General features: G+C 41.1%; 1 protein-coding gene and 1 long non-coding RNA gene across 6 annotated transcripts in view; one reads left to right on the top strand and one right to left on the bottom strand.

Annotated features, from left to right (window-relative positions):
• The first annotated feature begins 11 nt into the window (after nt 1-11).
• On the top strand, nt 12-5,015 carry LOC146762456 (uncharacterized). The gene is made up of 2 exons (XR_014944165.1): nt 12-730; nt 4,797-5,015. It is a non-coding gene; the product is annotated as an uncharacterized LOC146762456 (long non-coding RNA).
• The window catches only part of KRAS (KRas proto-oncogene, GTPase), a 24,493-nt gene continuing 11,189 nt past the window's right edge, over nt 1,744-15,047 (bottom strand). For 2 of the 5 annotated variants that reach the window (XM_015869222.3, XM_015869213.3), the window contains exons 5-6: nt 10,419-10,542; nt 1,744-5,119 (exon numbers count right to left, since the gene is read on the bottom strand). In XM_015869222.3, the coding sequence (XP_015724708.1) occupies nt 10,423-10,542 (120 nt within the window). In that variant the 3' untranslated portion in view covers nt 1,744-5,119; nt 10,419-10,422. Of the gene's footprint in view, nt 5,120-10,077; nt 10,079-10,418; nt 10,543-15,047 lie in introns of all 5 variants that reach the window. The other 3 variants (XM_085541910.1, XM_015869232.3, XM_085541916.1) reach the window with 2 other exon arrangements.

Here is a 15,047-nt window from a genome sequence, read left to right as displayed (position 1 = left end):
GAACGGTAAATCCTTCCACCTTGTTTAGAATACAAACTGGGACTTCATTTACCCATAAGGAGGTGTTGGGAAGATTTGGGGTCTGTGTTACTCAGGTAACAATTTGTTCTCAACTTCTTTTGGCCTCCTTGAACTATAACTGCGAATAACTCTGCAGGCAGCAGTGGTTGTGGTTCCCTATGCATTACATCTATAGCTGCTTCTATATTGGTTTGGCTGTGCGTTGCAATGCTGATTTGAGATGCTGCACGTCTCTTGTCAGCTAGAGGAGGAATCTGGGTTTGAAAGCCTTCCACGTTTCATGAATGTTTTTCACCACAACCAAGCACCTTCTCAAAAGGACACTAAGTTTTGAAAGATTTTTGGCTATTATCCGCATAAGGTGCAATACATCAACAGACTGACATCTCACGGTGATGCAAAGGACACCAGAGGGTCAGGAAGGGGATGGAACAATTCAAGTGCTCAGACCCTAGAGAATATTCTTGCAGCTGCTGATTTGTGATGCTGCGTAACTGCCTTAGCAAGAGTTTAGAACTCGATCCTCTCCCCTGCAGGAGCAGATTGATCCAGGCTGTTTGCTCCATGGATAACTCTGTGAACTTTGGCTCAACGGGCAGACTTGCACCTTAACTATTCCTCTCTACATGTTCTGATTTGCTGGTTCAGTTTTTCTCACATAGAATTGAATAACACTGGAGACAGAACAGAAAAAGTCTTTGAGATGTAGGTAAGTAATCACTGCAGCAGAACTGTTGGCAACAGCTGCAGTGTTGAGATGTGTAGGTTCCAGAGAAGTTCTTGGCTTCCAGAAAAAGGCTAATAAGAGACCTGAGATATGTGCTTCAGTTTGCAGTACCGCACTGATCCACGAAAGCCCTTCCCTATCAATTGGATTAACTCCCCTACAGTTGCAGTGAAACCTACCCTGCAGAAATACCTTCACCTACCAAATGTAACCCACCCTGCCCAAGAACTGGTGCAGAGCGCAGAGTGCAGAGCCAGCATGGCCCACCAGAGGGCTCAGCGTTACCATGCGCTTTGCTGTGCCTGTGCCACTTACTGCAGGCAATGAGAAATCAGCTGTGAACAACTGCAAAATGTGTGTGAGCTTCATGGAATCATAGGATCATAGAATCGTTCAGGTTGAAAAAGACCTCCAAGATCATCGAGTCCAACCACACCCTAACCATAGTACCCCAACTCTTAACAACCTTCTGCTGAATCACGTCCCTGAGCACTGCATCCAAACGGTTTTTAAACACATCCAGGAATGGTGACTCAACCACCTCCCTGGGGAGCCTATTCCAGTGCTTAACAACCCTTTCTGTAAAGAAGTTTGTCCTGATATCCAACCTAAACTTACCTTGGTGCAACGTGAGGCTGTTTCCCCTCGTCCTGTCACCAGTGAGAAGAGACCTGCCCTGCTCTTGCTGTAAGCACCTTTCAGGTACTGGAAGAGAGCAATAAGGTCTCCCCTCAGCCCCCTTTTCCCCAGACCAAACAGCTGCAGTTCCCTCAGTCTCTCCTCATAGGGCACATTCTCCAAGCCCTTCACCAGCCTTGCTGCCCTTCTCTGGACCTGCTCCAGCACATCAATATCCTTTCTGTACTGTGGTGCCCAAAGCTGAACACAATACTCAAGGTGAGGCCTCACCAATGCTGACTACAGGGGCATGGCCTACTCCACTGCAGAGATGAGGCACTGAAATTCCTGGAGACAACAGCAAACAGGGACAGAAATTCACAATAACTATTTTTTATTACATTACAATAAATAGGAGCAGTACAGTTGGACCAAAAAAAAAAAAAAACCCAAAAAACAAAAAAACCCCGAAAAACAAAAACAAAAAACCCAAAAAAGAACCAAAAAAGAGACAAATTCCAGATCACCTCACAGCACATACTCCTAAAAACATGAAAAATATTAAAACAAACAGAGGTTTCTTGTTTTTGTTGTATTTTTTTTTCTCTTTTTTACAATGTATTATCTGGTATTACCGACATTCCGAGGTCACGCAACCAATGATGGAAAAACTGGATCACACCGCATATGTTCCACATCAAATAAAGCACGATGTACAAAATGTGCATGTTTCAGTTTACACTATACAAAAATAGTTAAAATACATTCCAGGTAAACATATTACATTAAGAAGTCATTCTAGTAAGAAGTTGGCACTCAAGAGGAAAAAAAGCAGAAGTATTTTCAACATGAAAACACGAGACAGTGGAAGAAAGAAATGTTAGGAAAGGTTTACCATCTATGTAGCTTTATGTAAACTTCAGGCAAAGTGATTGGCGTACAGTTGGATGGTCTTGGAAGGTCATTGTATTGCTTCACAGAACGTAGAAGATTGTGTCTGTATTTACCTATTGCAGGCATCCTATGCGGTGTAGCTTCTTTTTTTCCCTATGTTAGAGCAATGGGACCGGTCACAATAGTGTTCGGTTCTGAGAAAACCAGTAATAATGCTGTTTACCAGGGTTACATAAAGCTACCGTAAGAAGGTGCTGCTCCCTGACATATGGCAATGTAATGTATTAACGCAGGAAGTGATTCACATGTTCATTTAGCAGTTACTGCCAGAAAAGATAGCGTCCAGGTATGTCCTTGGAAAGCATTTCAAACAGGGAAAGACAGAGGAATTGAGATCAACTTGTGCAAGCTGCAATCCAACATGCTTCACCAAATCTCTACAAATATTAAGACAAAACTGCACAACAGTGGCAAGGATGAGTATTTTTCTTCTTTCTTTTCTTTCTTTCCTTTAAGTCAATACAGGCCGTTACAGGGCAATTCTGTAATAACCTCATTCAACCGGTAGCTACAGATCACGCTTACTGAAAAAACCTATTTTAGATACATCTTGATAGTGGAGCTGCACCTAGTACGGCTCTACTGATAGAACAGAGCTGGATTATTAAGGTATTTCTGCTACATTTATTTCCCCTAACAGGTTTTAGTTAAATTAACGGGAGAACTTTAGACCATCTCTAACTTTACATGCAGTGAGACAACCTTTAGTCACCTTAAGATTGCTGTTGTTGGCTCAGGCCAAACTGTCCAGCTTTGCTACCTTCTTCATATCTAATCAAGAGCCTCTACAATGTGCAAATAACCGCCTCCAAAATGGTTTTAGCCCAGGAAGCTGTAAAATGTTTTAGGACTTTAAAAATGTATATATGTTATTTCAAATGATACCGTGTACGTTTTCCACGTAATGGTTTAGTTATAGCTTAAGTTGGAGCGATGCTGCTATTCCCTGTTTCAGACTTCCACCACCTACCAGTCCGCTGTCCCATGCTATCCTCCTTTAGCGACTTCTGTTGTACTTTTGGTACATGGGAAGTCACGCTTTCAAATCCTGTTCTGCAGCTGATTGGGTACCCCTGCGCCTTATGGGACGGAGGCAACTAAGTGTTGCAACCTTTGCAGGAAGACAACAGGAACTGGCAGCACTGGAAATGCTGGCTCTTACTATGGTGCAGAATAGCCAGACTATTTCAGTACCAGAAATGAAAGGTCCTGAAAAAATTCTGCATTAATTCTGATCAGAAGGGGAAAAGAAAGAAGGAAAAAAAGAAGAATCACAAGAGACTTGATCACGGAGAAAGACAACACTGAAGTCTCGTTCTAGTTTCATGATGGTCTGGACACTGGAATGCCACTCACCAACCAGTTCATCTGTGCAACAAAACCAGCACTTCACAGACATGGCATAAACAACACTGAATCTGGAAACCGTGTTCTATGCTGAAGATTAGTGCAAATTCCACACCGTTTGCATGGCACGGTGGATTTCCAAATCACTTGCATGAAGCAGCTACGTCCATCGAGCTCATTCATTCACTGATTTGAGGTTACTAGAATTTAAAATTCTGCTCCTATTTTTACATGAAATGGGCGCATGGAAACATTTCAGGCCACCCTTGGGGGGGAATAAAACAAACAAACAAACAAACACACAAAGCAAATGGTTTTAATTTGATGTATAATTTAGGATTCAGCCTGACCTAATCCTCAGGATAAATTGTGGATCCATGTATGAAGTAACCTAAGAATTTGAATCAGCTTATCTATTAAGGCTTTCTAGTATATCCCGGAGACGCTAAGGGTGAAATCCTGTCCTACTGAACAAAGCTACCTGAACATTTACCACTGGGGGCTCAGGAGAGCTCAGATTTCACCTGGGCATCTTCAGACAGACAAAGTTAAGTGAAAGTTTTAAAGCAATGCATTAACAGCAGGAAATCGATCTAATCACAACTTTGACTTTTTCCATTGCCAGATGTGCATTAGTGTCTTTTTTTTTTTTAATATAATTTTTCTTTTTAATAGAAAAAATAGAGTATTTAAGGAGTGACTGAGACAAATTGCAGTGAAACTTTTTTCTGTGTGTGAAAGTTTTCTCTTTACATTCAATAAAGTTGATCTGAAATGCTACAAGACTAGATGCCTAGGAGCGAAAACTACAGGAAGACTATAAAGGCTTCTGGTCTCTCTATATTGCAGTCAGTCTAAAGGAAAAGGAACTCTGAAAATAAAATATTCTTCGCTAATGGGTCTGTTTTCCCAACCAGATTCAGACAATAAAAGAATAGGAAAAATTCAGGGGGATGTCAGAACGTGTGGAGCATTGTTTCAGTCTTTTGTGTACACACGGAACAGAAGTTCACCATCAATAAGCAAAATAGGAAGTTAGCGACTGTGCATGCACCAAAGAGTCCTAAGACAGCTCTCAGGTTTTTGTGTGGGGTTTTTGTTTCTCCTTTGTTTTTCTTTCTCTTCACAGGCATTGCTAGTTCAAGAACCAACACTCAAAGAATACTGGCACTTTAAGAGGAATGAAGTTTCCACTGTCATTAAAAACAAGCGTTCAGGTAAAGCTAACAGGATCATGAAGCGGAAAGTAAAGTAATGCTAAAAACAAATGCTAATAATTTAGTGTAATGTACAAAAATTACTTCAGTACGTCTTAAGAATAAGGATACATTGTATTTACATAATTATACACTTTGTCTTTGTCTTCTTTTTCTTCTTTTTACCATCTTTGCTCATCTTCTCTTTGTGTTTTCTGATTTCTCGGACTAATGTATAGAAGGCATCATCAACACCCTAAAAAGACACACAGATGCACACGTTACAATGGCTTTAACAGACTCAGCTGCCTGCTTATATACAGCCTCATTTCACCTGAGCTGACCAGGTGAAGTGTTTTCAATCAGCAGCCTGCTCCGTATCAGGAGGCCGTGTCAGGAGAGCTGACACCACGCTCTCCTCACTGAGGCCTCTACAACACCCCAAGAGCAGGCTGTGGGTTGTAGGAGTTGCCAGGACACCAACACACCCTCTTGAGCATTCCTGGACTTTGGGAATGGGCATGTTGGAGAACACTGAGATGGTGGGGGGACTGCAGCTGTCTCCTGCTGCATGAGAAATACACATCTGATGGCATCGCTGTGCGCAGCCCTGTAGGAGAGCAGCTCTAGGTGGCCATTGTGTGAGCAGTTCCTCCTGGCTGCAGGCTGAGGATCAGCCACCTGAATGAGCCACGTTTAGGTTATAAGGATGTATATAGTACTACCGCTGGATTTCAGAGTAAAGCTCTGAGGCAATTGTTAGCTTTGCTTACGCTTAAATCTAGACATAGCTTTAAAATACAAACAGGACAGCAGGAAATCGGTACCAAAGAGACAGATATGACTCATCTACTTATTCAGGCCCGTTGTCAGGCATGCTAACACAATAATCACACCACAGGTTTCTTTAAAACTCTACATAAACAAACCATTCAGATCAATCGTGTTGCAATGATCAGTTAACATGTGATAAATCATTCCATTCAACTTATGCAATGACACATGGAACACACTGTCTGTAGTCTATAATATATCATGTATAGTCCCTTAAAACCTCTGCTGCTCCAGCAGTTAGACTACAGACACAAAAGCTAATGTTACTTTACATGGAATAGTCTCCCTACTTTTGGGGGAGGTAATTATAACTGACACCATTTATTACTTTTGACCAGACACCCATATGACTGATGTGGGTCACAATCAAGTGCAATGTTACAGACTATACTTTGTAGTGACCTATTTACGTGCAATAACTGCAGGGAAATGATCTACGAATAGTGACAGATTACAGTGTATGTTTTGCAGTTCTTATCCCAGTTAATCAGGAGGAAAGTATTAAGGACCAGTCATAGAAGGGCTTGGGTTGGAAGGTACCTAAAGGCTCATGAAGCTCCATCCTCCCCACCACGCACAGGGCCACCAACCTCCACATTTAATACTAGACCAGGCTGCCCAGGGCCCCATCCAACCTGGCCTTGAACACCTCCAGGGATGGGGCATCCACAGCCTCTCTGGGCAGCCTGTGCCAGCACCTCACCAATAGAGTTTGTTACATCAACAGAGTTTCATTCTTACAACATAAGAATGGTGTAAGAAAGACCTTTGCACAATATTATTTTACAAGACTGCTCACATTTTGTTACAAAACTACCCTTCAGCACTTCAGGCTCATCATTATTGTGTCAGAACAACATCCATTACACGGATAGTTGTTGGCTTTCAGCAGCATCTTCAAGCAAGATGCACTTAACAGAGACTGCAATTCAAGTCTTCAAATGACCAAGCTTCTCTCCTCAAACCAGTTCTTATATGAGGTATTTGATCTGCATTTTAAGTAAAACTGATGCCCTTTAAGCATGTGACTTCAAGCTTAAGGCTGAAATCTTCCATTCCACCTTCTAAGGTGATAATCTCAGACACAGCACATGTTGCAAAATAGTTGGGAATGACTCGCTTTTGTCCTTGTATTTCTATTTGCAGAGTTGTTAACTAGGTATTTACTAGCTTTGTTTCTGTCAGAATTCATTTTAAAGGTAAACGGTAAATACAACATAGAAAACATTTAGAATATTTGTGTGTTAGAAGTGGAGACTGAAGAAAAACTGAGGCCCTTCACTTTTCAGTCTGTGAATTAAACCTTACAAATGCAATCAGAATGCAAGTAGCGGATACTCCACAGGTACACAAGGTATTAGTACTACAAGATCAAGGGTGGTCAACTTTGCCAGTTACCTCTTTCAGTGTCAGGGACTACATGCAGCTGACCTTCCTCCCTCGAACACTGGAGTCATTGCGTACAGACTTTCCAGAAAGCATGAGATTGTATCAAATGAGCGCCTGAAATCCAAGCTCAGGATTCGAAACTCAAAACTCACAGAGTACGCCCAGAGCTACAGCACACTGCTCTGGAAGGCAGAGGCTGAGAGCAGCTTGCTGCACATAGGACAGAACTTGCTCCTGGCATTTGTTTTATCCAGAGGGCAACTCTAAGCAAAGGGAACAGGAAAAAAATCAGGGTTCCTGCAGGTACAGCCCAATCCTGGCTGCAACTCCCCTTTGGTGCAGTATGGTCCTCGTATCTAGTGGCTGTACAGAAGTCTGGATGTCTGGTTATGTGGTTACAGACATGAAAGAGACTTGGCAAGTAGCCTAAATCTATCACCCTATGCCCTCAAGGAATTGGGATTCCTAAAGACTACAGCCCCAAATAGCCTTCTAAAATATATTTGACATACACACACACATAGTCCTGAGAAAAATCACGCGCGCACCCCTATAGTGCTACAGAAAAATCATGAAATTAGGTTTAATTAAGAACTGGTAAGTTAATGAGCTTTCATAAACTGGATATTCCAAGAGGTACCAAAATACTCTTAACAAATCTGATAACACCATAGGCAAGAAAGGAAGATGAACACCGTGCAGCACTGCAATATGTGTTACAATGAGCGAGCCTCAGATACGTTATCAGGTACTGCTTGCCTTGGCTCATCTAATATACAGCAGGCTGAAACAGAACACATTTAGTCTTACTAAGTGGACAGTAATACAAGCCAGAATGTTTTAAACGCTGGATTTCTCATGCCGCTATCAACACTACTGTGCTACATCTGTAGTGCAACAATTCTGGAGTATGCTTTATCCAGCTTAACATCCCAAACATGGAGTTTCTGCAATGACTATCAGTACCTTGAAGGCATTTATGTAGAATTCATTTGAATATGAAGAGAAGCATTTCCTTTACTGAGCAGAAACTGCAAGCGCTACAGCCTTCTATCAGAGACTGTTTTTTAAGTAAGGCATGCAACAAAAAAGAGAGAAAAAAATATATTGACTGCTGACAGAAAAGATCTGCCTTGAAGGGGGAAAAAAAGTAAAAGCTCAGTTCTCTTTGAAGTAGAAAGAAAGATGGAAGTAGGTGGAAAGGAAGTACAAGGGCTGCTCTGTAAGTAATGCCTCCTACTTTACTATGTTGGCCCATAACTTCAGGCAGATGGTGGTATGGCAGCAGAGGTTGAACCTTCCCACCAGCACTCCATTCCATTTTGTTGTTGTGTGACAGATGGCAGCAGGGGGGCAGTCGGACAGAACAGTGTCTGATGTGGAAGCACACACAAAGAGCGTGTCACTGAATTTGTCCATGTTGAAAAATGGCACCTACTGACATTCCTCAGCACTTGCTGAACATTTACAGAGACCAAACAGAGGATGCGAGAGCACAGTGAGGTGCTGTTCAGCAGTGGTGACAGTGGAGGCACCTTTGCTACCACAGATTTTTAGTCATGCAGCTCTTGTTCATTTCTGGTGAAAAAGCATTGCTAATAATGGTGACTGTGTTGAAATAGAGCATTTTGTAGCTGAAAATGTGCTCAAATAGTGTAATTGTGTTAGTTGTATCTGTTGCAGTTGCCATAGAAATAAATAGGAGGCACAACGACCTACCTATATGCTCCCTGGCTGTTAAAGAGGGAAAAATAAAGAAAAAAGCATCTTAGCATATGGAAAGATTTCTTCACTGAAAAAAAAATCCTATACTTTTCCTATACTCCTCCCAGGAAAGTCCACAGAAAGAAAAAGCAAACAGCATTCAAGTCCTAATATACAAAAGAAATTTTAGGTTGAGGTTTACAGATATGTGCTTCCATCACTCCCCATTATCAGAAGTAGTCCTGTAAGTTATTGTAAATAAGTAAAAAGGAATAAACTTTCCACTAGGAAGAGGGGCTCAGAGAACAAGGTCAATCCATTAACAAGGTGTAGGGCGAGGACTTAGTAGTAACACTAAAAAACCCGGGCATGGAAATAAAAGACACTTCATGTTGTGGCTACACTAGCAGACAGCAAGAAAAGGAAAAGCTGGCTTTGAGAATGCTACATTAAGGATGCTTAAGCAATTTTAATTCATATTACTCTCATCAAAAGCTGCTTTTAAAATATTTTAAAATAACTACCAAAAAAAAAAAAGGGGGGGGGGGGGGGGGGCGGGGTGTTGTTGGCACTAATTTTATTGGTATTTGGATGCAAAACTTGGGTAGCTTCAAGACTAGAGTTTCCAGTTTCCTGAGAACAAAGCTTTGATACAAGTAGTATCACAAAGCATCTTCTTGTTGTTGTTAGCAGACATCTAATGATGCAGCTCAAAGCAGCCATTCCTGACTAAAAAGCTAAGAATGCAATAAGCCTGAGCACATCTAGTGAAAACTTGCGGAAGATTCTCTCCTCCACTCCTTATTAAAGGAAATCTTCCATCAGTTACAACAGCCCTCTTAAGACCGAAGTCAAATTCCTCTCACTTTCTGCAAGCTGTTCTACAGCGTGAAAAAACTGCTTTTCAATGAGCTTTTAAGCAATAGGAAAGTCCACATCATCCTCCTGCTTGAACAGTCCATTAGAAGAATGACAGACGACACTCTTACAGTAAGAGCCAAAGAATTAACTCAAGGAGCTATTGTGATGGTTTACCCAACATCAATGGAAATGATTTAGACTAGCACTTGTCACACGTTGCCCATTCTTCCCTCCCCTCCCTTCTTTTCCTTGCAGTGCAGTGTATAAAAAATGATGGTGAGAATCCTGCAACTGCTCTTTCCAGTTGTACTTCACCACTGCTTTTCTCCCCTTTATAAAGGCTCCAAAAAAAGGATAATCAAGGAACCTCCTTCCGCATCTCGGAAGGACTGTAAGTTTTATGATCCTCTCCCCTTGGCTCATCACCCTGAAGATGTACAGAACCTACAGCTTCTGTAGTATCTGCAGTAAAGCCATGTTAAAACATTTTCCTCCAAATTCCCGAGGCACAAAGCAAAAGCTCTGTTTATAAAGATGGAGAACGTGATATGCAGTAAAGGTATTCTTTTAACCTAGGAAAAACAGAGTAAATCTATAGGCGTTCGCTATGTGTGTTATTCAGGGCTGCCATACTGAAATCTGATTGATATTATACTTTAAATTATGTAATCGGTGAATCATAAAACGTCTGATTAGCAAAGTATTGTTGATCAGCGTTACTTGGCAAATGACTTGTGCAACTTACCCTATTGCATTACACAACTTACCCTGTTACATTACAAGGCATTTTTTAATTTTCATGCACCCTGGAGTCTTTTCTTCTTTGCTGATTTTTTTCACTCTGTACTGTCGAATCTCTCGCACCAATGTATAAAAAGCATCTTCCACTCTCTGCATTGTAAAACACAACTCCTTAAAAACCGCTTTGTTGACAGTCCTGCCATATGGGAACACCAAGGCAAGGAATAAAACACCAAAATTATGAGCTTTACTTGAGAGAACCCTGTGGATATCCAGATGGCCCACAGAAAGCCTGCGTTCATATTGAGTCCTGAGATGATAACCAAAGATCCCGTCAATCAGAACAGATGGAGAATTTTCTTCCATTCCTTCCAGCGCTGAAAATGGAGCTTGAATTTCTGAATGCTTTCACATATTATTGTGGGTATGACTGTATTTTGCAGACAAAAAGCCCCATGAGACTGGTTACTATGGGGCACCTGCATACAGCTAGCCCACTATTTGCACTTCTTAGCCAAAGCCAGAACCTGTCGCTGTTTGGGCTGGCAAAGAAAACTAAGCTTGTTTATCTTCTGTTCTTTAAACAAGTGTTTGCTTTGAAAAATCTGTGCAGCAGCTACTAAAATGTAGAAAAAAGTTCATAGGAGATTATAAAGAAATAAATTCCCTTAAGAATACAAAAATGCCAGACAACATTGTTTTTAAAGCTTTTTTTTTTTTTTTTTTTTAAAGAAAGCAAGGATTATGCTAACAGGTTTAGCAGAATGGGTTTCTGAGTCATGGCAAAGCGCTTTCTAAGAAGCACTTCAAAGGTATCTCAGAATAACTTTCCAATCTAAATACTGTAATAAGACGAGTTATTCCTCCATGCTGACAAAGCAACAAGTTCATTCTTGATGACGTGTAAAAGCTTGGTTCACATCCACATATAAGGCACACCTGAGCTCTTCTCTCAAGGCCAGAGTCAGGCCCCTTGAAGCACTACATCCACACAGACTGTGACCTGCTGCTGCTCATGTCTTCCTCTGGCTACGGACAGCTGCTCAAGCACACCAGGGCCAACAGAGAAGGCTCTCACCCTACTTCTCCACAGCTATGACTGCACATGGCTTAGAGATAAGGATACGATAAGCATTTAAAGAAAAAATAATGAGGATTGGTGCATTTCAGCAAGTAGAAAAGTAGAGCACCATTGTTGAGTTGGTGGTAATGTTTAGCTCCAGCTTTTAAAGGGGATGCAGATCTCTTCTCAATCGATCTCACCACTTGCCTCTTCAGTCAGATCAACACTGTTGTTAATTTAACACAAGCTCATTATGTGGAAATAAAAGTGGAAGAGGCTGAACGTCGAGAAAACAGATTAATTTAAATCCCAGAACTTTACTCAGACAAAACCTGAGCTTCTATATGGCAGGTTTTCTTTCAGGTGCTCTCCTGCTCATCTTTTTATTGTGCACCTAATAACGAAGATAGCTAACGTTCCCTGTTACAGTCAGCGGGTCGCTCTGCATGAACCACACGTGGGCTAACCTCATTTAAGACCATTGCTTATTTGTGAGTTCTTCTGAACTGCAGCCATCTGAATTGAAAGACTAAATGATACCTGTTACACAAAACGTGCCTAGTAAGCATGTAGTACTGACAAGCTGACAAGTCTTGGGTTCCAGGTCTTGAAAAACATAAAGGAGCTATTACAAACATCCAGACTCAAGTAAAGCTCATACTTTCATGTTTTCCTAGAAGGCGTGGAAACTTATTCCTGAGGAGGAAAGACTCGATATTGATCAGCTGCTACGTGCCAAAGCACGAGAATCAACGCTTTGCAAATCTACTCTTTCGCAGTGGAAATGAATAATTTGATTATGGAGCTTTCACACGAATAATTAGGTGACAGTTCTTCACTCTAAGTTTATTGCCACTTCCCCGCCACCAACAGGAGCCGTGATTTGCTTTAGCAATGCAGAGAGAGGCAGAGAGACAGAGTGAAAAAGAAATTGCTACTACTGCCACCATCAAGAACCTTATGAATGGTGCTGAGGGAAATCATTCTGAAAACAAATGCATACGAAGAAACACATTTGCTAATTTCATTAGCGCAAGGTGACATTTTTAGAGAGCCAGGACTTGTAAGTAATTTTAATACCAATTTCCTTTAAGAGCTTTCAATATTACTTCCTTAAATAAGCCTGGTTTACAAGTGTAAAATATAATTAACCAGCCAACAGAAACAGAAGCAAAAAAATATCCTTTGGCAGAGTTTAGACTTTGAACAGCGTGAAGCACCCATGATCTCAATGGTAATGCTTTCAACACACCTATGACTTAGAAGGTAGCCAAACAGTCAGCTGAAGGTTGTATAACTCAGGTAAATGGCACAGTAACAAATATCAGATCCATCCCCTTGGCAGGGTAACTCTGCCTCTCCTCTCTCACTTCCTTCACTGCGGGCTACATGCTATATGCACAGGAAAGAACTTAAAAGTAAAGGTCGTGTCAGACAGAGAGAAGTAACAACGGCTATAAAAATAAACCCCGACAATTCATGCTCTTCTGCATAAGGACTGTGAAGGGATAACTGATGCAACACGCGCTATAGAACTACCAGTACAGACGCTGGTTTACATATGATAAATAGCGACAGTGCTACTTATAGAAGTTACATTATATTCTCTTCAGCCAGTGCTCCAGCTAAAGAGGAAAGAAAGAACACCCCATTAACCACAACCATCACACCCAAGTGGCAGGATCCACTAAGTTAATACTTCACTGCTCAACTCGATAATTTGTATGAAAAAAACACCACACAAGGGTTTGGGTAACAACGTGACTTCTATGCAGTAAGGTTAGGTTTGCATCTTTGTCACCAGTCAGAATGAAATAGAACCAAATACATTCACTTTTAAAACACTTTCATTTCAGCATTATTCCCTTTCCTACTTCTGGCCCCATCTATCAATTATATAAAAATCTTAAACAAAACCGGGATTAGTTTGAAGAGATACAAGGTTAGGCCTGGGCACACTGCGCTGTCTTTTAGAAGATGCATCTCAGCAAACAAAACAGAATAGACAGGTAACTCCTCTGCAGTGTCACCTCCCTCACTCTGAAGCCCTTTTGCTTCTTGTTGGTCTCCACCAAAGCTGGTGCACACAGGGAATGCCAAAAGCAAGTGGAAAGCGGGGAGCACTCCAGCAGGGCATGAGCGCCAGCAGCTGCACGAATGGAAGAGTAGGAAGGTTCCTGCTGCTGAATAATCTTCAGCCCTCTATAGACTGTCAAAGTTATTAGGCCATCAGCGACACATGCCCATGGCACAAGTTCTTCATATAGCCACAGAAAGGATCAGATGTATAGACACATCTCACTCTTTCTCTCTCCATACACATATATACATATTATTTATACTTGCTTTTTTACACCAAGGACTGAATTCTGCCTACTAGAAATATATTCTATGGGTCGCATCCAGCTCATTAAATGGTTTGACTCCTCCACATCCCCACTTCAGAGCGTTACTTTGGAAAAAGGTATATGTGCATACAAGTATTTTATATTAGTTAACACGACTTAAAAGTCACAATACACACATATACAAATATTTGAGTTTGCTGTACTTAAAGATCAGGTTCTTCTTTCAATTCCATTCCACCTTACTCTTTTAATAAACCTCCTAATTGCCCAGTGTTAATACTACACTGTAAAATAAACATATCTAATGGTTCAGCCTCTGGGAATGTTACCTTCCAAAAGAGACCAGTAGGTACCTCCACCATAAAATCTAAGGCTTTTTGGGTTTTTCTACTCATCTGCAGAGGGTGTAAAGATCAGCTTTGAAAAACCAAAGGCCAGCTCCCTTCTATAATATTTCAGTTGACACCTCTAGAAATGTGAAGTCAGATTAAGGAAAACAACAAGAAATGAGTTGTAACAGTTCCTACAAGAGTCATCCACTGTTGTCACCTGGAAAGTATAAAGCTCCAGCAGAACCTTTAGAGTCATCCCTGGGTTACAGAGAAATAAAGCTGATACTGCTTTGCATAACTGAACACCAGAAAATTGAACAGGAGTGGCAATTTGTAACTGACATTTTCCACTAGGTAGACTAGGTAGGCTTGGAGGAGTAACCTTGAGACTGGGGCCTCCTTTGAACATTACATCATTTTCATCAATCCGCTTTCATTAGAGAACTTAAGAGTATTTCCTAAACAACGGCTGACTACTGCACAGCAGGCTGAACAAAGTAACATCTAGACGGTAGTACAGAATTTGTATTTCAAACCTCAAATGCAATTTCAGAGTTCTTCCTTTTTATCTTAACATCTCAGTAACAGCCACTAATGCAGGACCTTCTAACCACTGTAATTACTCAGACCATTTATATGCCACACTCTCTCTTTTGCCTCATTGATCATCAGCCATTGAAGCTCTGTAGCTCTGTTTTCCTCACTCTACCTGACAAGGGTTTACAGGCTCTTCCTTACTGCCTGAAGTTAGAATTCCACTGAATCCTCAGCAAAGTTTCAGTAATCAGTCCAGGTCTCAACTTGTCAGAAACTTGGGTGGGTGCAGCGTGTTTACACTAATAAAATAGTCATTCTTTTTAATCTAAAGATAATTTATGAAGAATTTCTGTCAAGTGATGCAGCTCCATCTAT

This window comes from Coturnix japonica, chromosome 1, assembly GCF_054131305.1.
Source record: "Coturnix japonica strain WE chromosome 1, WE-NBRP24, whole genome shotgun sequence".
NCBI lineage: Eukaryota > Metazoa > Chordata > Aves > Galliformes > Phasianidae > Coturnix > Coturnix japonica.
This window is presented reverse-complemented; position numbering and strand designations above follow the sequence as displayed.